The sequence below is a fragment of the Hippopotamus amphibius genome, chromosome 3 (assembly GCF_030028045.1).
Source record: "Hippopotamus amphibius kiboko isolate mHipAmp2 chromosome 3, mHipAmp2.hap2, whole genome shotgun sequence".
NCBI classification, from domain to species: Eukaryota; Metazoa; Chordata; class Mammalia; order Artiodactyla; family Hippopotamidae; genus Hippopotamus; species Hippopotamus amphibius.
In genome coordinates, this window is record NC_080188.1 from 68500863 (window position 1) to 68525282 (window position 24420).

General features: G+C 40.4%; 1 protein-coding gene across 1 annotated transcript in view; it reads right to left on the bottom strand.

Annotated features, from left to right (window-relative positions):
• Nucleotides 1-9218: 9218 nt before the first annotated feature.
• The window catches only part of TRMT10A (tRNA methyltransferase 10A), a 34448-nt gene continuing 19246 nt past the window's right edge, over nucleotides 9219-24420 (bottom strand). Inside the window, 6 exon segments of the mRNA XM_057729746.1 lie at nucleotides 9219-10722; nucleotides 10724-10835; nucleotides 13734-13839; nucleotides 15698-15847; nucleotides 17753-17827; nucleotides 18893-18964. Of these exon segments, the coding sequence (XP_057585729.1) occupies nucleotides 10572-10722; nucleotides 10724-10835; nucleotides 13734-13839; nucleotides 15698-15847; nucleotides 17753-17827; nucleotides 18893-18964 (666 nt within the window). The 3' untranslated portion in view covers nucleotides 9219-10571.

Sequence of the window (24420 nt, forward strand, 5' to 3'; positions counted from 1 at the left end):
GCGCGGGTACCGGGACGGCTCCCCGCTGGGCGGCCCCCTGGTCCGGCCTGGCCCCGCACCGCGGGAAACCACCCGGTGTCCGGCCAGACCCCAGCCCGGAACAGAAGGGGAGCCCCGTCTACACCGGCCGAAAACACCGGTGCGGGGCGTTCACGCTCCTCTTCACCTGGCGCGGAAACAAGCACATGGAATCGGAGAGTGATGGGGTTGAGGTGGGAAATGTGGGTGCTTGGAGCCTGAAGCGGAGGGTTTCCTGAGGGGGTGAGACCACAGGGAGCAGGAGAGGGACGGCGGATGGGCAGGGGACGGTCACGAGTGCCCGGCACCGGAGCTCGTCCATCCGCGGGCGGGCCCCTCCCCTGAAAGCTGGCTCTGTAAACACGGGACCCTGGAAGGGCCTTTTCTGTCTGGCTGGTTGGCTTAGGCCAGACGTTTGTAGGGACACGGGCCAGTGTGGCGGCCCCGGTGAGGACAGCCTTCCCTCTGAGGGAATGCGGTGGACACTCAGTCCCAGTCTCTGGATGGTCTAGTCCTCTGGGTGTCATGTCTCTTCTTGGGGGTTACTGGGGCTTTATCCTTACTCCGTGGAGTACCGGAGGGGAGGGATGGGATGGTTACGTCCTGGCCTAGCTGTGCCTGGGCTCTTGGGGAAGACCGCTCTGGCCGGCATATTCACAGGCCTCAGTCACCACTACGCCACACCCTCCTCCAGGAACTCGGCAGGAGGCCCTGCCCCGTGAAACGGGGCGCCTGCGGGGGGCGGGGGCTGGTGGGTCACTTCTCACATGGCCACACTCAGGTCTCAGGATGGGGTGGGGGTGGCCTGTGGCCACTCCCCGTGGTCACCACGCCCCGTGGTCACCACGCCGCTGCGGCTCCTTGCTGGGGCCTGAGATGCCCCAGGAGGGGCGGGGGATGGGGAAGGTCGCCGTGACAGGGACGGGTGGGATGCGGGTCCTGGGCTGTGGGTCCCTCCCCGAGGAAGAGTGAGAGTTATGCCCAGAGGGGAGGCGGCCAGGGACCGGTCCTGGGTTTCAACAAGCACAGCGCCCCCCGACGACAGGCCCGTGTGGGTTTCCTGCAGCCCCCACCACAGAACACCTGAAGCGGGGGGTTGGAACAGGGGACGTTTACGCTCAGGCCTGGAGCCCGAGATCAAGGTGTTGGGGGCCTGCTCCTCCTGCGGGTTCTGGGGTCAGTGGTCCCAGGCCTCTCCCGGCCCATCTCTGTCTCTGCCATCCCGTTGCCTTCTCTCCCGTGTGTCTGTGTCCAGACGTCCCCCCTTGAGGACCACCCCACACACACAGGTGGGTGACCTCATCTCAACCAGGGCAGCTCTGCAGTGGTCCATCTGCACAGAGTCCCGTTCTGAGGTCGCAGGGAGTCCATCTTCCTGGGGCCTCTTGAGGTGACAAGTCCTGGTGGTTGACACAGCTTGTGGGGGCATGTCAGGGGTGGGGTCTCCAAGGCTGGAATCCAGGAGCCTCATGGAGGAAGTGGTATCCTGACTAAGGGAGGATGGACGGACAGGCAGAGGCGAGAGGGAGGCCGAGGGGGCGGGCACCTGTGCCCTCCGGGGAGTGAGGGGTCTCTAGAGGGCCAGGCAGGAGCTGGCAGGCGGGACGTGGATGTCAGAGGCAGGCGGCCTGGTCTACAATGTTCGGGGTCACTTAGGGGCAGAGGCACGGTGGCCTCAGGGATGCCCTCTGTCTGCTCCTACGAAGGCGGCTGGCCGTGGGCTCCCTGCCAGGTTGGGGCAAACATGGAGGAGTTTGAAGACACATCCCAGGGCCACCTTTGAAAAGTGTCTTGTGTCTGGGGACACAGAGCCTCCAGCCTGTCAGTGAGAGTGTGGGGTTGGTGGCACGTGGGGCTGCACCCAGGGCCTTGAGGAGCTGGATGTGTCTGCTGCAGGCCTCACCTGGTCTGGGATGGAGGACCGCTTCTCAGGGCCTCCTGCCCCGGGCACCACCCCGGAAGGGCCAACCGGAAAGGGCCGGGAAGGGCCAGCACGTTATTGCTGCCAAGCCTAGGCTGTTGAATGGCCACAGGGCCTGTGGGTGGGGTGTGCATGGACATTGCAGGACAGCTGTGGGGTGCCTGCATCAACGGAGGCTGGTCATCCACTGGACATAAGAGTGAGCAGGCCAGCAAGGCCAGCCCAAGGCACAGCCCAGGTGGGGAGGCTGCTGCCTGTCCTCCGTGTTCAGATGTGTTTGTAGAGATGCTCGTCCAGATACCGAGGGGCTCCTTCCTCAGATGCCTCGTGTTTCATCATCTGGCAGGTGCGGGGGTCCTGGGGTGACCATGACAACATGCCACAACCCGGGGTGGGGGGAGGGTCACAACAGCAGAGCTTTCTCTCTCACAGCTCTGGACGCTGGAAATACGAAACGAAGGTGTGGTTGGTTCCTTCCGGAACTTCAGGGAATCTGCCCTGGCCTCTCTCGGTTCCTCTGGTCTCCAGAAATCCTTGGCGTCCCTGGACTTGGGGCTGCATCACTCCCACCTCTGCCTCCATGGTCACGTGGCTTCTCCTCTGTGTCTGTGTCCAGATTCTCCTCTTCTTATAAGGACACCAGCTGTTGGATTTAGGGCTCTCCCTAATCCAGCCTGACCTCATCTTAACCACATCTGCAGAGACCCTGTTTCAAAAATAAGGCCTGAGTCTGGGGTCAGAATGGATATAAATTTGGGCGGGTGGGACACTATTGAACCCACAGCAATAGGTGAGGTGTTAGAGGATGGAGGGAATGAGAAATGCCTGCCGAACTGACGGGCATCATGAGACCAAAGGCCGAGGCAGGCAGCTCCATGTAATCAATGGGCCAGTTTATTATTGGGTGATTGACTCACAGGGTGTGACGGGATATGGTGGACAACGAGCGGAAGCATTTGCAGCTGTGCTCTGCATGGCCAAGGGGTCGCGGGGACAGTTTATGGTTAACGCGGGAAGGGGTGCTTGGAAACAGGACATGCATTCCTAAGTCAAGGTTCATGAATGGGTAGCTGGCCTCATGGGTGCCAGGAACAGGTCGGCGAAGGTCTTCATCGTTTGGGGACTGACAAAGCATAGAGGCCGCCTGGTCCGAATGATTGTTAAACAGCCTCTATTAACCAGAAAGGCCTTGAGGACAGAGAAGTGATGGACCACACAGTACAGTCCTGGGTACGGTCAGTGGAAGGACAGGGGGAGCCGTGCAGGCCCAGGATGGCATCAGTTATGCTGACAGCTTTACACGGGGGTAGGCAGGGCTGGGGAAGGTGCGGGCTTGGGTCCCACAGGTGCCACAGAGAAAGGGACGTGGGCCAGGCACTGGGGCGGGCCTTGCACCCTGAGAGGGACAGGGGTGTGGCCCTAAGAAGTGACCATGCAGTTGCTCGTAGGGACCCCTCTGTGCAGGGTGAACACACCCGTGTTCCCGGTCACGTCCTACTGCTTTGGGCCCCGACAGTTCAGACCTCTGTGTGACCTCTGCATGACCTCTGCGTGACCTCTGCAGGCCGGCCAGAGCAGGAGCATATTGTGCCAGGAGCTTCGGGCAGGACACATCCTCAGGATTCAGGGAGGACCCCCAGGAGGCCTTGGAGGTCAGTTCTGGTGGGGGGAGGGGGAGGGGTTCAACTCCAAGCACCGTAAGGAGGGTGAGCGGGACGGGCGGCCTCCACACACGCAGGGGGCGGTGTCATCAGTTTACCTGAGAAGACACACGTTCAGGTCTCCCGTGTGTTATGGAAACGTCATGTTTCTAACGTGGGTTTCCGGGTAGCTGGAAGGGCTCCGGCCTGACTCTGAGGCCGCGCCCCTGCTCCAGCTGCTCCCGAGGACTGACTGCAGCGCCCCTGGCTTCACCTGGAAGGTTCCAGCCTTGGGGCGGGAGGAATCAGGCCACGCCCCGGTGTCCAGGGCTGCAGTCAGGCAGAGCACGGCCACCGGCCCCATGGAGCAGTTCGCAGTGCAATGATAAGCCCAAGTGGATTCTGTCCTATGCTGTTGGGGGCGAGCACTGGGTCTGCCTCTGGACCGTCCCCGTGTGGGGTTGTTCACACCCTCATTTACACTCCATGGTCCCCACGATGTCACCTGGGGTCCCAGGAATCACCTGGGCCAGCAGACAGAGTCTTTTGGCAGAAATGGAAATTCCCCGTGGTGTCAAGTTGTTGAGGTGATGAGTAATTATTTTTTTAAATTGTGATTAAAATACATGTAACATAAAATTCACCATTTACCATTAACTTGAACAACTCAGTGGCATTTATCACATTCACAATGTTGTGCAAGCACCACCTATATCTGGTTCCAAAACATTCTCATCCCCCTCTCCCTCTCCGCTAGTCCCTGGCACCACTAACATATTTCCTGCCTCTGTGGATTTGCCTGTCCTGGACCTAGAGTCTGTCAGACAGAGTGAAGTAAATCAGAAAGAGAAAAACAAATACCATATGCTAACGCGTATATATGGAATCTAGAAAAATGGTACTGATGAACCTAGTGACAGGGCAGGAATAAAGATGCAGACGTAGAGAACGGACTTGAGGACGGGGCGGGGGCGGGGGTGGCAGGCAGGGGAAGCTGGGATGTAGTGAGAGAGTAGCATTAACATATATACACTACCAAATGTAAAATAGCTGGCTAGTGGGAAGCTGCTGCATAGCACAGAGAGATCAGCTTGGTGCTTTGACGACCTAGAGGGGCAAGATGGGAATGGTGGGAGGGAGGCTCAAGAGGGAGGGGATATGGAGCTATATGTATATATATACAGCTGATTCACTTTGTTGAACAGCAGAAACTAACACAATATTGTAGGGCAATTAATTTCCAGTAAAGATGTATTTAAAAAAAAACGGTGTCAGTAAAATTTACCACTTGAAATCTGGTTCCAGAAATTCTGCCTTGTTTTGAAGTTATTTTCAGTTATTTATCCCCAGACAACAGGTGTCATTTACTGCCTCAAGGGCCTTGTGAGTATGCACTGGCCCTAAGCACCAGTTTTCAAGCTGTTTTCCAAAATGGCCACAAGGTGGCAGGATTTCTTCATGCTCTACTCTGGTTACTGGAGCAACCTGAGCCTTAGGGAAAGTCCTGTTCCTGATTGGAAATCAGGGTGGAATGTACCTGTCCAAACACCCTAGGGCTTGTGTCTCATTCCTTCCCCCTCTCCCCTGTCATCCCCCGGACAAATTCCAAGCTGTGCAAAGCCACCTGTTGAGGGTGCTCTCTTCCCCAGGTGAGGAGACTCTAAGGAAAGAGGCTGGAGGGGGGAGCCTCACCACCAGGAGATGTGGAAATTACATGATTTTTCAATTCTCTTCAAGCCCAGAGGCTCCACCATCCCTTGGGTGTCCCAGGCATGTTTTGCTGTAGGTTAGCCCCCCAGCACCTGGAGATTTTGGACCCATGTAGTGGGGACCAGGCAGCACAAGTCCAAGGGGACCGCAATTGCTGTCACTACCTCCCTAGTTCCCTAAGACCCACGACAGTCCAGCCTTGGGACCCAAGTCATCTCTGGCTTCAGGGATGTGACACCAGTTGAGGTCGCCACCCCTGAACGAATTTAGTAACCATTTCTCTGTTTTTTTAATTTTAATCTTATAATGGAGTATAGCTGATTTACAATGTTGTGTTTCTTTTGGGTGTACACCCAATTTTCTTTTGGATGTACAGCAAGATTCACTTACACAGAGATGTCTGTATATTCTTTTTCAGATTCTTTTTCCACTGAGGTTATTACAGTGTGTTCAGTTGAGTTTTCTGTGCTATACAGCAGGTCCCTGTTGATTATTTTCTCTATATAAGGGTATTTATGCTAACTTAAACCTCCTAATTTATACCTTCCCCCCACCTTTCCCCTTTGGTAGCCCTGTTTGTTTTCTGCATCTGTGACTCTGTTTCTGTTTTGTAAGTTAGTTCATTTGTATCAAGTTGTAGATTCCACCTGTAAGTGATATCATATGATATTTCTCTTTCTCTAACTTACGTCACTTAGTATGATCGTATCTGGGTCCATCCCGGTTGCTGCAAATGGCCTTATTTCATTTGTTTCATGGCTGAGTAATATTCCATTGTATATACGTACCACATCTTCTTTATCCATTCATCCTTCAAAGGACACTTTTGTTGATTTGAAGTCTAGGCTCTTGTAAACCATGCTACAGCAAACGTTGGGGTGCAAGTGACTTGTCCATTTATGGTTTTCCCCAGATATACGCTCAGGAGTGGAACTGCCGGATTCTCTGGTAGCTCTATTTATAGATATTTAAGGAACCTCCATAGTGTTCTCCAGAGTGGCTGTTAGCAATTTACATTCCCACCAACAGCGTAGCAGGGTTACCTTTTCTCCACTCCCTCTCCAGCATTTCTTGTCTTAGACTTTGTGAAGATGGCCGTTCTAACTGGTGACAGGTGATACCTCGTTATTGTGTTGATTTGCATTTCCCTCATAATTTGCGATGTTGAGCACCTTTCCATGTTGTTGTTTTCAAAACAGTGTGAGCAAAATTTACCTCTTCAAATCCGGTTCATGAAATTCTGCCTTGTTTTGAAGTTGTTTTTGATTACTTACCCTAAGTAGGTGCTATTTATAGCCTAGACGGTCTTGTGAATATGAAGTGACCCTAAGCACTGGTTTTCAAGTTGTTGTTTTTGGAAAGGGCCACAAGGCGGCAGGATTTCTTCAAAGCCCAGCTCTGGTTACTCTGGCAACCAGATCGTTTGTGGAAGTTGTGTTTTGGGGTTGTAAATTAGAGTGGAATCTGTCAGAACAAACACCCAAAACTTGTGTCTCATCACTTCATTTTATTAAATTTTTTTTTCTTGGAGTAACAGTGATATATAACGTTGTGTGTGTTGAAGATATACAGAATATTTTTCATTTATACATATAGATATACCTATTCATCTTTGGATTCTTTTCCTATATAGATTATTACAGAGTGTTGAGTAGAACTCCATTGTTATATGTAGGTCCTTGTTGATTATCCATTTTATATGTAATAGTTTCTAATTTGTATATCCCCACTTCCTAATTTATCTCTTCCCTGCATCTTTAGCCTTTGGTAACCACAATTTTGTTTTCTACTTTTGTGATTCTGTTTCTCTTTTGTCAATTGGTGCATTGGTATTAATTTTTAGTTTCCACCTATAAGTGATATCATACGATATTTGTTTTTTTCTGACTTCACTTAGTACGATTACAACTAGGTTCATCTATGTTGCTGCAATTGGTATTATTTCATTCTTTTCATGCCTGAACAATATTCCATTGTGGACATGTGCCTCTTTTTATTTATCCACTCATCGCTCAATGGACATTTTGGTTACTTCCATGTCTTGGCTGCTGTAAATTTTGCGGCAGTGCACGTTTGGGTTCCTGTGTCTTTTCCAATTCTGGCCTTCTTTGGATACATGCCCAGCAGTGGGACTGCCAAGTAATACTGTAGCTCAATTTTTACCTTTTAAAGGCACCTCTATTCTGTTCTCATTAGTGGATGTTACCAGTTTATATCCCACTGGCAGCCTAAGAGGGTACCTACCAATTTCTCCATCATCCCTTCAGCTTTTCTTGTTTACAGATATTTTGCTAATTAATGGCCATTCTAATTGGTATGGAGGTGATACCTCTTTGCATTTTGGATTTGCCAGACTCATAATTTGTGGTGTTGAACATTTTTTTCATGTACTTCAAAACAAAAACAAAACCAAAATAGTTGTGAGTAAAACTTACCTCTTGAAATTGTCTACTTCAAAGTTTGCACTGTGTTCAATTTTTTTGTTGATTCCTAATCCCAGGACATTTTTTGAGAGCAGGTGTCATTTACAGCCCTACAGTCCTTGCGAATGTTAAGTGACCATCAGCAATAGGTTTATAGCTGCTGTTGCGGGAAAAGGCCACAAGGCAGCAAGATTTCTACACTCCCAACTCTGGTTACTAGGGCAACAGAGACTTCTTGGAAGTCATGTTCCTTCGTTGTAAATTAGAATGGAATGTGCCAGGACAAACACCCAAAAGCTTGTGTCTCATTACTTCTTGTTTTTTTAGTTTAATTTTAATTTGTTATCAGAATAAATTTGATTATGATGTTTTATTTGTTCTAGGTGTACAGAATCTGGTTCATTTATGCATATACATGTATCTATTCATCTTCAGATCCTGTGCCCATGTAGGTTATTACAGACTGTTGAGTAGACTTCCCTTGGCATAAGGGAGGTCCTTCCTTATATGTATATATATTTCATATGTTTTAGTATATGTATGTTAACCCCAATATCCTAATTTATCCATTCCTCCCACCTTTCCTTTTGGTTAAGTGTAAGTTTGTTTTCTAAGTCTGTGGGTGTCTTTCTCTGTGGAAATATGTTCATTGATATCAATTTTTAGAGAACACATATATGATATCATAGGATATTTGTCTTTCTCTTTCTGACTTACTTCCTGTAGTATGATTATTTCTAGGCTCATCTATGGTGCTGCAAAGGGCAATGTTTCATTCTTTTCTGTGGCTAATATTCCATTGGGTACATGTACCACTTATTCTTTGTCCATTCATCTGTTGATAGCCATTTTGGTTGCTTCCATGTCTTGGCTATTGTAAATTTTGCTGCAGTGGAGGTCTGGGTGCCTATGTCTTCGATTCTGATCTTCTCGGGTTATAGGCCCAGTAGTGGGTCTGCTAGATGATGCGGTAGCTCAGTTTCTACCTTTTAAAGGCACCTTCATTCTGTTCTCATTAGTGGGTGCTACCAGCTTACATTCCAGCAAGAGCATAGAGGGTACACATTTCTCCACAACCCCTTCAGCATTTATTGTTTGTAGAGTTTTTGCTGATGGCCATTCTGACTTGTGTGAAGTGATGCCTCTTTGTCATTTGGCTTTGCATGTCTCTAATTATTTGTGATTCTGAGCATTTTTCCAGGTCCTTTTTTTTTTTTTTTTTTTTAATAACAAATTCTGTTGTTTTAAACCACTGGCTTGCAATACTTTGTTATGGCAGCCCTAGGAAACAAGTACGGGGGTTTTATAATCAGTGAAAATTAAACTACATAGTGGTTGTAATGATCTTTCCCCACTTTTCAATGTTAAACTGTTCCTTATTCCATATGCAGTAATTTAAGTAAAAGGCATACTATTCCACGCCACTAACTATATTTACTCAGAAAAACCTTGAACTTTGAAAAATACAATTTAAGACATTAAGCTTTGTTCTTTTACAATTGTGGGGGTTTTTCTTTATTCACATACGTTGCTCACAGACCTCACTTTACATGGATAACTGTACTAGATTACTAAGAATAAAGCGACAGAAGAGACAGTGAACATCAATGTTAACTTCAATGAACTTTCTACCAAATATGTGTCTAATTTGAGATGCCAATGAGTAAAAAGAACACAAACTTAATTTATCCAAACTCAGAAAAGGCTTCTGCAATGTTACGTTAGCTGTGACAAAGAACAGTCACTTTAAACATAACTGCTCTACACGCACTGGCAGGAACCGAAACGTCTCCTTCTAGCCCCACCTTCCCTTGCCAGTGCCCTCATACAAATGTTTAGTTATGGATTTTCGCGCTTTATGAAATTGAAAGTCCTTAGTGATTTTCAACACAATCATTCACACAAATAATACAGATATACGGCAACTCAATCCTATCATCCATCAATTGATAACTGAGAATCATACATGATGTGGACAAAGAGATGTATATGCAATTACATGCATATTTTCATATATGCTTATATTATTTACAGAAACATACATTCACATTAGCTTGAATATTATTATATGATAGTAGACAGATGCACATAAAAGTTAACTTTATTTGCTTAAGAACCAACATATTTTAAAGAAGTACATATGTAAAGAAAAGGATAGCTGCTAAGAGCTCCTTTTTTTTTTTAAGAGCTGTTTCTTTTTAAATTTGGGTAAAGACAAAACTGATCCTTCCACAGCCTCTTTAAATAATCTAGCTTGAAAAATTAAATTTTATAATTGAAATAATTTACCATCATTATTGAAATTAAGGAAATATATTAAAGAGATTCTTAACTCTTCAGTGATTGCTTTAGAGCCACAATAGGCATCACAAAGGAAGAACAGAGATGGGTTCATGGTCCAAAAGAAATTAATTCTTGAGTTTCTCAATCCAATACTTATTCCTAAAATCACTATACTCCTTTGAAGTAACTAAAGTAAATATAAAAGCTGCAAATAGAAGGTAACCACCCATACAGAACATTTTGTTAGACTTAAAGGAGTTTTAGCATATCTGCCTCCACAAAATAAGTAGGCAACGAATCAGAACGACATTGATATAAGCATATGATAATAAAACTGAAAGGCCAGGAGGCACATTCTGAAGAATACAACTTGTAAACAAAAGAGAATGAAGGTTTACTAATAAGGTAAAATTCGCAAAAAATGCTTATTTGAGGCTTAGAAAAAAGTTTAAAAAATTCACAATAGAAATAAGAGAAAATGAAATTTTCTTCCAATTCAAATATTCTATGAAATATTCTATGGAGTTCTATATTCATTCTCCTAATTTTTCCTTAAACTTAAAAAAAAAGATAACATTAGTGTGATACAGAGTTCACTGTAGATTCAGTGCTATTTTCTTTATCCTGCTTTCCTTCCTCATGTGGTGAATCTAGTTCATTTCTAGTTTCCTCCTCACTGGAATCACTGTTCAATCTACCTTCAACTCTGGCAAACTTCTTGTCGTGAAGAACTTTCACCGGCTTTGTCTGTGGGAACAGCTCCTTTTCTTTGGGGTAAGATAGTGAAAAATGCTTCTTGCCAGTCTTTTGTTTCTAAGTATTCCAGAATAATCTCAAACACTGCAACAAAGACAACATACGTTTCTCAAGCTAGTCTGTCACAATGCTGCATACTTTAAAATACATTGCTTTTATCTTAAGAGTGCTAGTATGAAAAAAATGGAGCTGGAGGAATCAGACTCCCTGACTTCAGACTATACTACAAAGCTACAGTAATCAAGACAATATGGTACTGGCACAAAAACAGAAATATAGATCAATGGAACAGGATAGAAACCTCAGAGATAAACTATGGTCAACTAATCTATAACAAAGGAGGCAAGGATATACAATGGAGAAAAGACAGTCTCTTCAATAAATGGTGCTGGGAAAACTGGACAGCTACATGTAAAAGAATGAAATTAGAACACCCCCTAACACCATACACAAAATAAACTCAAAATGGGTTAAAGACCTAAATTTAAGGCCATATACTATAAAACTCCTAGAGGAAAACATAGGAAGAACACTCTTTGACATAAATCACAGCAAGATCTGTTTTGACCCACCTCCTAGATTAACAGGAATAAAAACAAAAATAGTGCTACTGCATAGCACAGGGAACTATATTCAATATCCTGTGATAAACCATAATGGAAAAGAATATGAAAATGGAAATAAATATATAACTGAATCATTTTGCTGTACAGCAGAAATTAACACATTGTAAATCAACTATACTTCGATAAACTAAATTTTAAAAAATTAAATTAATTAATTAACAAAAAAACAAAAACAAAAATAAATAAGTGAGACCTAATGAAATTTAAAAGCTTTTGCACAGCAAAGGAAACTATAAATAAGATAAAAAGACCACCCACAGTATGGGAGAAAATATTTGCAAATGAATCAACAAAGGACTAATCTCCAAAATATATAAACAGTTCATCCAGCTCAATATCAAAAAAACAAACAACCCAATCGAAAAATGGGCAGAAGACCTAAATAGGCATTTCTCCAAAGAAGACACACAGATGGCCAAGAAGCACATAAAAAGCTGCTCAACATCACTAATTATTAGAGAAATGCAAATCAAAACTGCAATGAGGTATCACCTCACACTGGTCAGAATGGGCATCATCAGAAAATCTACAAACAGTAAATGCTGGAGAGGGTGTGGAGAAAAGGGAACCCTCTTGCACTGTTGGTAGGAATGTAAATTGATACAGCCACTATAGAGAACAGTATGGAGGTTCCTTGAAAAACTAAAAATAGAACTACCATATGACCCAGCAATCCCACTGCTGGGCATATACCCAGAGAACACCATAATTCAAAAAGACACATGCACCCCAATGTTCATTGCAGCACTATTTATAATAGCCAGGTCATGGACGCAACCTAAATGTCCATCAACAAATGAATGGATAAAGAATGTACATGTATACAATGGAATACTGTACATGTATACAATGGAATATTACTCAGCCGTAAAAAGGAATGAAACTGTGACATTTGTAGAGACATGGATGGACCTAGAGGCTGTCATACAGAGTGAAGTCAGAAAGAGGAAAACAAATATCATGTATTAATGCATATATGCAGGATACAGACAGATGGTACAGATCAACCAGTTTGCAAGGCAGAAACAGAGACACAGATGTAGAGAACAAACATATGGACACCAAGGAGGGAAAAGCTGGAGGTTGGGATTGCCATATATACACTACTAATAAGAAAAAAATATTAAATTGTACACTTTAAATGTATGCAATTTATTGTATGTCAAGTATATCTCAATAAAATTTCTTAAAATAAAAAAGAGAATATGAAAAGAAAATACCAAAAAAAAAAAAAAAGAGTGCTAGTACGTCCTAATAACTGCTTTGTTCTTACTACTTCCTTCTTCTGTATTAGCTGTCAGAGCCAATATGTCTAAGGTTCTCAAGGCTGCTATCTCTTTTATAGCTTTTTCTCATTTCAGTTCTTAAGCACTCAGACGTTTACCATTATCTGCTGTCAATTATAATTTATAGACAGAGGAACTTTTTTGTTTCCTTCCTAGTCTTTGTTCCTTCCACTTCTTTATCCTTTAAGTGCCAACATAAAACTAGAAAAAAAAATGGGTTAGCGTTAACCTAAATTTCTTCTATCTTTCCTATATACTGCCACTCACTCTGGGGAGTGTCTTGCCTGATTTTTTTTTTTTTAAATACTATCTCCAAGGTCCTCTCACTTCAATACACTGCTAAGGGGAAATTTGGATTACTTTATGATAGAAAAGTAATTTCCACTAATTTAGCAAAAGTCTTAGAAGAAGTTCATTCCTTGAATCAGTAAGTTCATTTCTATAATTCCCTAGAGCCTACTATAGGGAAATTTTAAAAACCCAATTAATAGTTGTGTACTAACAAAAATCTCTACTAAAAATTTTTTAAAAAGCAAAACTCCAGGCAAAGACTTAAGTCTGAGGATGTCTATTACAATGATACTTACAATAGTAAAAAGAAAAAAAAAATCAACAACAGGAGAATGGTTACATTATTGTGTATTTAAATGATGGAAAATTACATAGCCATTAACAATGATTCAATAAATATAATAATAAATGAGGGGAACAGCCCAGATTTATAACATTTTATGCAACAGAGTTAAGAATCCAATTATGTAATAAATAATATTATATATGCATAGGAAAATAACTGGAAGAAAACACATCAAAAAGTTACTACCAAGTATTTCTGGGTTGTGAAATTACACCTATTTTTTTCTCCTTATACTTTTTTACATTTTCAAAATTTTCTAAAGTATGCATGTATTATTCAAACAAATCATAAATGATTGTATTTTATAATTTTGTACCCCAAATTGCATTTTTCCAAAGGTGTATATTTTCTACTCGTCCAAAATGTAAATGTAATGTTATTTTTCACAGTTGTTCACTCAGGTATATTTTCAGTTTATCTGCTTATAGCTTACCATGATTAATTGCCAAAACCTTTCTACTATTCATCTTCACGAAATTTCCAAGGGGGAGCTGTGCATGATCAATTCCATGTTCTGATGCTTGTTTATATGTGAGTCCCTAAAACAAAGACACTATAACTTGGGCTAGAACATCACATTATTTAAATTTAAAGTCTATGAAAGAATAAATAATTTTTAGGAAAGACTTTAGTTCAGAGAATATAATCTGAAAAAGTGTGTGTGTACTTTTAACCACTAATTTGGAAACATTCTTGACAATAAGCATAGTTAGAATGTTGCTGGCATGTCTTACCCAATTTACAAGTGAGGAAACAAAAGACATTATGCTTTCTGTTCCACCACAAAGTTCCTCAGTGGCAGAACCAAAGGAAAAACCTGGCTCATGCCTCCTGACTCAAATAGCTTCTCATCACTCCACACTGCCTCTCTCTCAGTTTAAAGTACTCAGACTGAATTCCTAGAGAAGCATCATCATTCTTCCCATGAATTTAAAAGATGAAATTATGTTTCAATTACATAACACTAAGAGGCACAAATGGCAAACACAAATTAAATAAAAACCTGAATTGAGAAAAATGTTCAACTGCCTATGAATTTTATTTTTCCCTTTCTGTCAATTAAAAGAATACTGAATATGAATTTTCTCTTTTCTCAAAATTAAAATCCTTAAAGCCTGGGCCTAATCAGGATTGAAAGAATCAAAAGGCAGAGTAAAGGAGGAAGAAAAGCTAAACTTCTCAACCAATACTTTGCATATTTTATTTTTTAAATATTTATTTATTTATTTATTTATTTATTTATTTTTGGCCATGCCCCTTGGCTTGTACCATCTTAGTTCCCTGACCCTTGGCAGTGAGAACATACAGTTTTAACCACTGGACTGCCAGGGAATTCCCAATAGTTTGCACATCTTGGAGAGCAATAATTAATAATAGATTGAGAGAAGTGCTTTTGAAAACAAAATTGTTTTAGTTCAGAGAAACATACAATGTGAAAGAAAAAAAAAATCTGGTTCTACATAATAACAAAATAAAGTGTTTCCACTATGAAAAAAATAAAACGGCTAAAGATCATTTTGATAAAATTCCCTATGATGCTACAGAGCTGTACTGTATAGCCATATGACTACTTAAACTTAATACAATTTTTAAAAATTCAGTTTCTCAATCACACTGTGGACATTTCTTGTGCTCAACAGCCACCTGGCTACCACATTGGACATGATGATATAAACCCTTCCAAAAATGCATAAAGTTCTCCTGCACAGTGGTGCTATATGAGAATAATGAATTACTTCATATTATTTTGCTGACAAATTTCAGCAGATACTCAGTAAACAAGTTGGGCTGAATTTAGCACAATGCAAAGGAGCTGGCAAAATACAAAATAATGTTTTCTTTATTTCTGTAATTTTTCATTAGAATGAAGGTACGGAGGTGAGAAGAGACAAAAGTACAAATTAAAGAGAATAGAAACTACATCCCATGATAATCACATACTTGAAAACTGGCATAAATTTACCGGTTTTGATATAAATTTTGGTGCAAATTAATATAAATTTTACCAGCAGCATAGAAATTGGTTAGGAGCAGCAGCATCTATTGATACAGGAAATCATTTAAGCACATGGGCTCCAGAACAATCTACCTGGTTTCAAGTATCTGCTTTACCATCTATTACTATTGATTTTAGAGTTAAATTTCCCTGTGCCTCCAGTTCCTCATCTGTAAAATGTACGTAATAATAGCACTGACCTCACTGGTTGCAGTGAGGATAAAGCAAACTAATATACATGAAATGCTTTGCTTAGCTAGAAAGACGACTGAAATATTGTAGGCACTCAATAAACATCAGCTACCAGTATTTACCATCAAGAAAAATTGATATTACTATCAAGAAAACTGATATATCAATTTTAAGTATGAACAAAAGCAAAAATAAAAACTTAATAGTACCTTGTGATGGTTGTGGTCTACTAATCCTCCAATCACATAAGCCTTTGATTCATCTAATTCCTTTAGTACATTAGGTGAATCTGATGTAAGATAGATCAGTTCTTCTTTCTGTATGAATTCACTATAGTGCTCTGGTTTGATATGGATATCCTTTAAAACACAAGGGGAAAGATGTTATTAATAGGATTTTGTGAAAGTTGGCTAAAAATGATTATTTTCTTTTCCCTAGACAAATCTATCCAAAAAGTATATGAAAGGAAGTTTGAATGAATATTATAACAATGTATTATTTACAACCTCCAACATCTCTTCACCTCACATCTCAGTTATTTTAAGTAGCCTCCTGATGTTATTTCCCTGTCTCTAGCCTCAGATCCCTCCAATTTACTTCCACACACAGATGGTGCACTCATTTTCTGAAAACACTACTCTTAATATTTTATCTTCATCTGTAGAATAAAATTCAAACTCCTTAACTTAGCAACTCTTTCCTGAATATAGCACTAACCTATCTAACTTTCTCTGTTCCAACAAAACAAATGCATTTTTGTCATATATTTGTTCTCCAGCCAAAGAATGCATTCTCCAATTACTTCCTTCTCCATCTGCATGAATCATCTAAAGGAAAGGGCTTACAGATTTAATAAATTCTGTGCATCTGCCTCCACAAAGAGACACATTTGAAATCTTTTTCACCAAAACTGTCAGGTCAGAGGTATGAGACTGAACAATAGTTGGCAGTCAGAATTTTGCAAATTGCACTGAAAGAATAAAGGAAGATGCATTGCCAGGTCAGATGGCATCTCTCAATAATTTTTGTGGAAGTCAAAAATGAAGCAGGAGACCTCTCACCTAACATGTATAACCTATTGATTAATACACAGCCATTTTTCTGGAAAATGGTATATTATAAACTTGATCTCTATGCTTAATAAGGGCCCCAAGAGGAATGTGTATAATTAGAGACCAGTGAACTCATATCTCTCTGGAAAACTGGTGGTATAAAATAACAAATTGAACAAGCCACAAAATAACCAAAAGTATGCCTATTCTATTATTCTTACATTCTTTCTTAGGAAAATAGGCATGAACATAAAACTTGGTAAATATATTGTACTTTAAAGCTTAAAAAACCTTTGAAAATGTTTTATACTATAGACTATTAATAAAATAAATGCAGTCATTATGGAATTAGTGAGTGAGACAGGGAAAGTTTGTCACAGTGAGAACTGGCCTGGAGAAAGGAAAAAAGTACAGGAATAACTCACTACTTCTCTGAGTAGAATAGGGTTAAGGTTTCTTAGGGACTGATACTAAAGCCAAACTATTAGTCATCTTTGCAAATGACTGAGAATAGTTTAGTCCAATAGAAAAAAAAAATGTGAGCCACATATGTAATTTGAAATCTTCTAATAGCCACATTAAAAAAAGTGAAAGGAAACAGATGAAATTAATTTTAATAATACACTGTATTCAACACAATATACCTGAAATGTCATCATTTCAACTTATAATAAACTTTTTTTTTAATTTTAAGGAGATATTTTACATACTCTCTTTTTTTTTGTACTAAGTCTTTGAAATGCAGTGTCCATTTGACATTTATAGCACATCTCAACTCATATCAGTCACATTTCAAGAGTTCAATAGCCACATGTGGATGGTGGACACCATATGGTATAGCACAGATTTAGAAGAAACAGAATGCAAGTACATTTCCAAATTTTAGAGTGACTTCACTCTCATAAATAATGTATAGCCAGTATGCTAGGTAGAGACTGCATATAGACCTTTAAATTTTTTCCTTTTTTAAAAAATATGTTTTAAAGTTGGCAGTAAAATACCAAAAGAGATTTCATGAAAGCAAGTACAAACTATGTCTCCAGGCTCTTCGCTTCTCCCATTGGTAAACTTAGACTGAGGTACAGTGATATGCAGGGTTTGTAGCTGCTGACTCTCATATTTATTAGCATTGTGTAGAACTTAGGTAAAAAAGGTAGACCTTTAAGTATAAAAATACCTTGAATTATGTGAGAGTTAACCTATTTTAGTTACCTTCCAGTTGACCCATCCTTTGTCATTTTCATCCATGTTCTTTTTCAACTGGCCTCCATGGCTTGTCAAGTAAAACTGATAAAGAGATTGGCAGGTAGAGAAAGAGAGAGCAAATGACTATTAAAGTCAACATTTTATTACCTCATACATTCATCTGATTATTTATGAAACAAAATATTTTCACTCTGGAAAAAAATGAACTTATGGCATGCTTTAAACATGCAAGAATAAATTTGTGGTAGAAATGAAGTGTATTTTTGTGCATCTCCTAACCCACTAATTTCTATATTCCATCTACATTTTCATCCCCTTTCTAAGCAGTTATAATATGCCTCTTGTTTAATGATTACTTTTCTATAAATTTTCTGCTTGCATGTCAAGTTTCCCTTCCCCTTCTTTTGCCACTACTGTTATTTTTCACCAGTCCAAAGTCTTCATAACTTTGTTTTGACTTTAAGCCCTAAAACCTATTTCAAATCTAATCAAGGGCAGGAAGAATATAGAAAGTAAAAAATATACTATTACTATCACTTGATAAAAAGAAAATATCTAACCAAAAGTATATTAAGATGTTCTGGTTTTTAACATCAGTGAGCCAGAGTTAATTTTTAGGTTACCTACAATTCAAAAAAATTGAGTAAGAAAAATGACCCTACTCTTAAGAGCAGCCAACTAGTCTCACAAATCACTCCCTCATTCTAGCTAATAAAATACCTTTCAAAATTATCAGTGACTCAAAATACTTTAAGTAGAAAAAATCCAGCAAACAGGCACAATGGCACATATCAGTCGGGGCAGTTACGCCATTCCCCAGAAAGAAAGGAATCGAGAGCTAAGAAACTTGTATGGAAATACGCAAACGTCCTTTAATGAAGGCGTTCAACTAACAGCAATGAACAGGTCAACATGTACAAGACTGATGATGAATGGGCACAGTGTGTCTGAGAATGACATGAAAAAATGTTTAAAATATTTTATTTTTGTAGGAAAATAAAACATTTTTACAAATAGTCATTTTGTTCTCTAAGAAAGATTACCTATAAGACTCTTTCTTATAAAAGCAATCAGGATTATCTATGCCTTTTCTGAAGAAAGATATAAAAGGAAACTGGAAGTTTGTTTTAAATTCCACAAACATACCTGCACAGGATGCAGTGCTCGTCGATTTTCTGCATAACATCGCTGAATCTGCTTATGAAGTTTCTTAATGTCCTATAAAAGAGTGCAATTTTTAAAGCAATATTTTCAAAATTATCTGTGGTCATTCCATAATCCAAGTGGAACAGAATAAGCAAAAGGGATAACTAAATAGGTACATTTTTCCTTTTGAAATACAAGTCCTTTCTGATAATTTCCATTCAATTTTCTTACATATTAATAAAATAATTACTATAAGTCAATACTCTGTACCCCTTAAAATGCAAGTTCAAGAAAACTTTCACTATTCTTAAGAAACAACAAAAGAAAAAAGCTCTCTTATAATCATGCTATTACAATTTTTATAACTTACCAAAGGTTTGGAAAGTAATTAAAACACATTTTTTTAGTAGCACTGTTTAAACAACCAGGTTTCTCAAACTATTAAATAAGAAATAATTCTATTAAGCCAATCATATTTCTTATTTTCTTCCTTTTGATTAGGATAAATAACAAAACCCCCCACAGCTCTTTATGATTCATATGCAGTTGCTGAGTTTCATAATCTATTATGGTATCTATCTTTCTTTCTGTCTACACATATACAAATAAATAAAAGCAGCTTATTAGCTACTTTAATTTAGGGTCACAGATTTTGAAAAACTTAATTTAAGATGCATTTTAAAGCTGGTTTGGTGGTGCTGAATTCTCTTAGCTTTTGCTTGTCTGTAAAACTTTTGATTTCTCCATCTAATATGAATGAGAGTTTTGTGGGGTAGAGTATACATTTCTACACGCTAACAATGAAAGGTCAGAAAGAGAAATCAAGGAAACAATTTCATTCACCATCACATCAAAAAGCATAAAATGGACTTACGAGGTGGCACAGTGGTTAAGAATCCACCTGCCAATGCAGGGGACACGGGTTTGAGCCCTGCTCTGGAAAGATTCCACATGCCACAGAGCAACTAAGCCCATGAGCCACAACTATTGCGCCCTTGTGCTGCAACTATTGAAGCCCACGTGCCTAGGGCCCGTGCTCCACAACAAAGAGAAGCCACTATAATGAGGAGCCTGCACACTACAAGGAAGAGTAGCCCCTGCTCACAGCAACTAGAGAAAGCCAGTGTGTAGCAACGAAGACCCAACGCAGCCAATAAATAAATAAAATAAATTAAAAAAAAAAAGAATAAAATACCTAGGGATAAACCTACCTAAAGAGGCAAAAGACCTGTATTCTAAAAACTATAAGATGCTGATGAAAGAAATCAAAGATGACACAGCACAGATGGAGAGATATCCCATGTTCTTGGATTGGAAGAATCAATATTGTCAAAATGACTACAGTACCTAAAGCAATCTACAGAGTCAATGCAATCCCTATCAAATTACCAATGGCATTTTTCACAGAATTAGAAAAAAAAATTTAAATTTATATGGAAACATAAAAGACTCTGAATAGCCAAAGCAATCTTAAGAAAGAAAAATGGAGCTGGAGGAATCAGGCTCCCTAACTTCAGACTATACTACAAAGCTACAGTCATGAAAACAGTATGGTGCTGGCATAAAAACAGAAATATAGATCAATGGAACAGGATAGAAAGTCCCAAGATAAACCCATGCACCTATGGTTACCTAATCTATAACAAAGGAGGCAATATACAATGGAAAAAAGACAATCTCTTCAGTAAGTGCTGATGGGAAAACTGGACAGCTACATGGAAAAGAACACTCCCTTACACCATATACAAAAATAAACTCAAAATGGATTAAAGACCTAAATGTAAGGCTGAATACTATAGAACACTTAGAGGAAGACATAGGCAGAACACTCTGACATAAATCACAGCAAGACCTTTTTCAATCCACCTCTCAGAGTAATGAGAATAAAAACAAAAATAAATTATTTTGTTTGTTTGTTGGGGTTTTTTTTTTGGCCATACCACATGGCATGTGGGATCTTAGTTCCTCAACTAGGGATCAAACCCATGCACCCTGCATTGGAAGCACAGAGTCTTAACCACTAGACCTCCAGGGAGGTCTGAATGGGACCTAATTAAATGTAAAAGCTTTTGCACAGCAAAGGAAACCATAAACAAAATGAAAAGACAACCCTCAGAATGGCAGAAAATATTTGCAAATGAAGCAACTGACAAGGACTAATCTCCGAAATATACAAACAGCTCGTGCAGCTCAATATCAAAAAAACAAACAACCCAATCAAAAAATGGGCAGAAGACCTAAATAGACATTTCTTTAAAGGCATACAGATGGCTAGAAAGCACATGAAAAGACGTTCAATATCACTAATTATTAGAGAAATGCAAATCAAAACTACAATGAGGTATCACCTCACACCAGTCAGAATAGCCTTCATTTAAAACATCTACAAGCAATATATCCTGGAGAGGATGTGGGGAAAAGGGAATCCTCCTGCACTGTTGGTAGGAATGTAAACTGGTACAACCACTATGGAGAACAGTATGGAGGTTCCTTAAAAAAACTAAAAATAGAGCTACCATATGATCCAGCAACCCCATTCTTGGGCGTATATCTGGAGAAAGCCATAATTCAAAAAGATACATGCACCCCAATGTTCACTGCAGCACTATTTACAACAGCCAGGACATGGAAGCAATCTAAATGTCCATCGACATAGGACTGAATAAATAAGATGTGGTAAATATATACAATAAAATATTATTCAGCCATAAAAAATGCCATTTGCAGCAACATGGATGCACCTAGAATTTGTCATACTAAGTAAGTATGAAGTAAGTCAGAGAAAGACAAATATCATATGATATCACTTATATGTGGAATCTAAAAAATGGGTACAAATGAACTTATCTACAAAACAGAAATAAAGTTACAGATGTAGAAAACAAACTTATGGTTACCAGAGAGTAAGGTAGGGGAGGGATAAATTGGAAGATTGGGATTGACATATACACACTCCTATACATAAAATAGATAACTAATAAGGACCTACTGTATAGTTCAGGGAACGCTACTCAATATTCTGTAATGACATATATGGGGAAAAAATCTAAAAAAGAGTGGATATATGTATATGTATAACTGATTCACTTTGCTGTAGACTCGAAACACATTATAAATCAACTATACTAGATGGAGGAAGAGAAGAACATAGAACTCCTACAAATATATCAAATACAAATACATCAAAAACACATCTATAGGGAGAAGAATCAAGATGGCGGAGTAGGAGGACATGTGCTCACTCCCTCTTGCAAGAGCACCGGAATTACAACTAACTGCTGAACAATCATCGACAGAATGACACTGGAACTCACCAAAAAAAACACCCCACCTCCAGAGACAAAGGAGAGGCCTCAATGAGATGGTAGGAGGGGCGCAATCGCATTAAAATCAAATCCCATTAAATGCTGGATGGGTGACTCACAAGCTGGAGAACAGTTATAACGCAGAAGTCCTGAGGGTTCTGAGCCCCATGTCAGGCTTCCTAACCTGGGGGTCCAGCAATGGGAGGAGGAATCCCCAGAAAATCAGACTTTGAAAGCCAGCGGGATTTGATTGCAGAACCTCCACAGGACTGGGGGAAAGAGAGACCCACTCCTGGTGGACACACAAAAAAGTGTGCTCACCAGGACCCAGAGGGAAGGAGCAGTGACCACACAGGAGACTGAACCAGACCTACCTGCTGGTGTTGGAGGGTTGCCTGCAGAGGTGGGGGGCAGCTGTGGCTCAGCAAGGAGACAGGGGCACTGGTGGCAAGGGTTCTGAGACGTGCTCATTGGAGTGAGCCCTCACCAAGTCCACCATTAGCCCCACCAAAGAGCCTGTAAGCTCCAGTGCTGGGTTGCCTCAGGCCAAATGACCACCAGGGTGGGAACACAGCCCCACCCATCAGCAGACAAGCAGATTAAAGTGTCACTGAGCTCCACCCACCAAATCGGATTAAAGATTTACTGAGCTCTGCCCACCCAGCCCAACCCACCATCAGTCCCTCCCATCAGGAAGCACCCACGAGCCTCCTAGACAGCTTTCTCCACAAGAGGGCAGACAGCAGAATCAAGCAGTATCAGCAGCATTTAATCTTGTGGAACTGAAAATCACAGCCACAGAAAGAGAAAATGAAATGTCAAAAGACTTTGTACCAGATGAAGGGACAAGATAAAACACCAGAAAAACAACTACATGAAGAGGAGATAGGCACTCTTCCAGAAAAAGAATTCAGAATAATGATGGTGAAGATGATCCAGGACTTGGAAAAAAGACTGGATGCAAAGATCAAAAAGTTGCAAGAAAAGTTTACCAAAGACCTAGAAGAATTAAAGAACAAACAAACAGAGATCTGCAACACAATAACTGAAGTGAAAAATACACTAGAAGGAACCAATAGCAGATTAACTGAGGCAGAAGGGCTAATAAATGACCTGGAAGACAGAATGGTGATAATCACTGATGTGGAAAAGAATAAAGAAAAAAGAATGAAAAGAACTGAAGACAGCCTAAGAGACCTCTGGGACAATGTTAAACGCATCAACATTCATGTTATAGGGGTCCCAGAAGGAGAAGAGAGAGAGAAAGGACCCGAGAAAATACTGGAAGAGATTATAGTTGAAAACTTCCCGAACATGGGAAAGGAAATAGCTACCCAAGTCCAGGAAGTGCAGAGAGTCCCAGGCAGGATAAACCCAAGGAGAAACATGCCAAGACATACAGTAGTCAAACTGAAAAAGTCAAAGACAGAGAAAAGTTATTAAAAGCAACAAGGGAAAAATGACAAATAACATACAAGGGAACTCCCATAACGTTAACAGCTGATTTCTCAGCAGAAACTCTGCAAGCCAGAAGGGAGTGGCATGATATATTTCAAGTGATGAAAGGGAAGAACCTACAACCAAGAATACTCTACCCAGCAAGGATCTCATTCAGATTCGATGGAGAAATCAAAAGCTTTACAGACAAGCAACAGCTAAGAGAATCCAGCACCACCAAACCAGCCCTACAACAAATGCTAAAGGAACTTCTCTAAGCGGGAAACATAAGAGAAGAAAAGGACCTACAGAAACAAAAACAAAACAATTAAGAAAATGGTAATAGGAACATACATATCAATAATAACCTTTAATGTAAATGGACTAAATGCACCAACCAAAAGACACAGACTGGCTGAATGGATACAAAAACAAGACCCATATATATGCTGTCTACAAGGGACCCACTTCAGACCTAGGGACACATACAGATGGAAAGTGAGGGGGTGGAAAAAGATATTCCATGCAAATGGAAATCAAAAGAAAGCTGGAGTAGCGATCCTCATATCAGATAAAATAGACTTTAAAATAAAAAATGTTACAAGAGACAAGAAAGGACATTACATAAAGATCAAGGGATTCATCCAAGAAGAAGAGATAACAATTATAAATATATATGCACCCACATAGGAGCACCTCAATACATAAGGCAAATGCTAACAACTATGAAAGAGGAAATCGACAGGAACACAATCATAGTGGGGGACTTTAACACCGCACTTACAC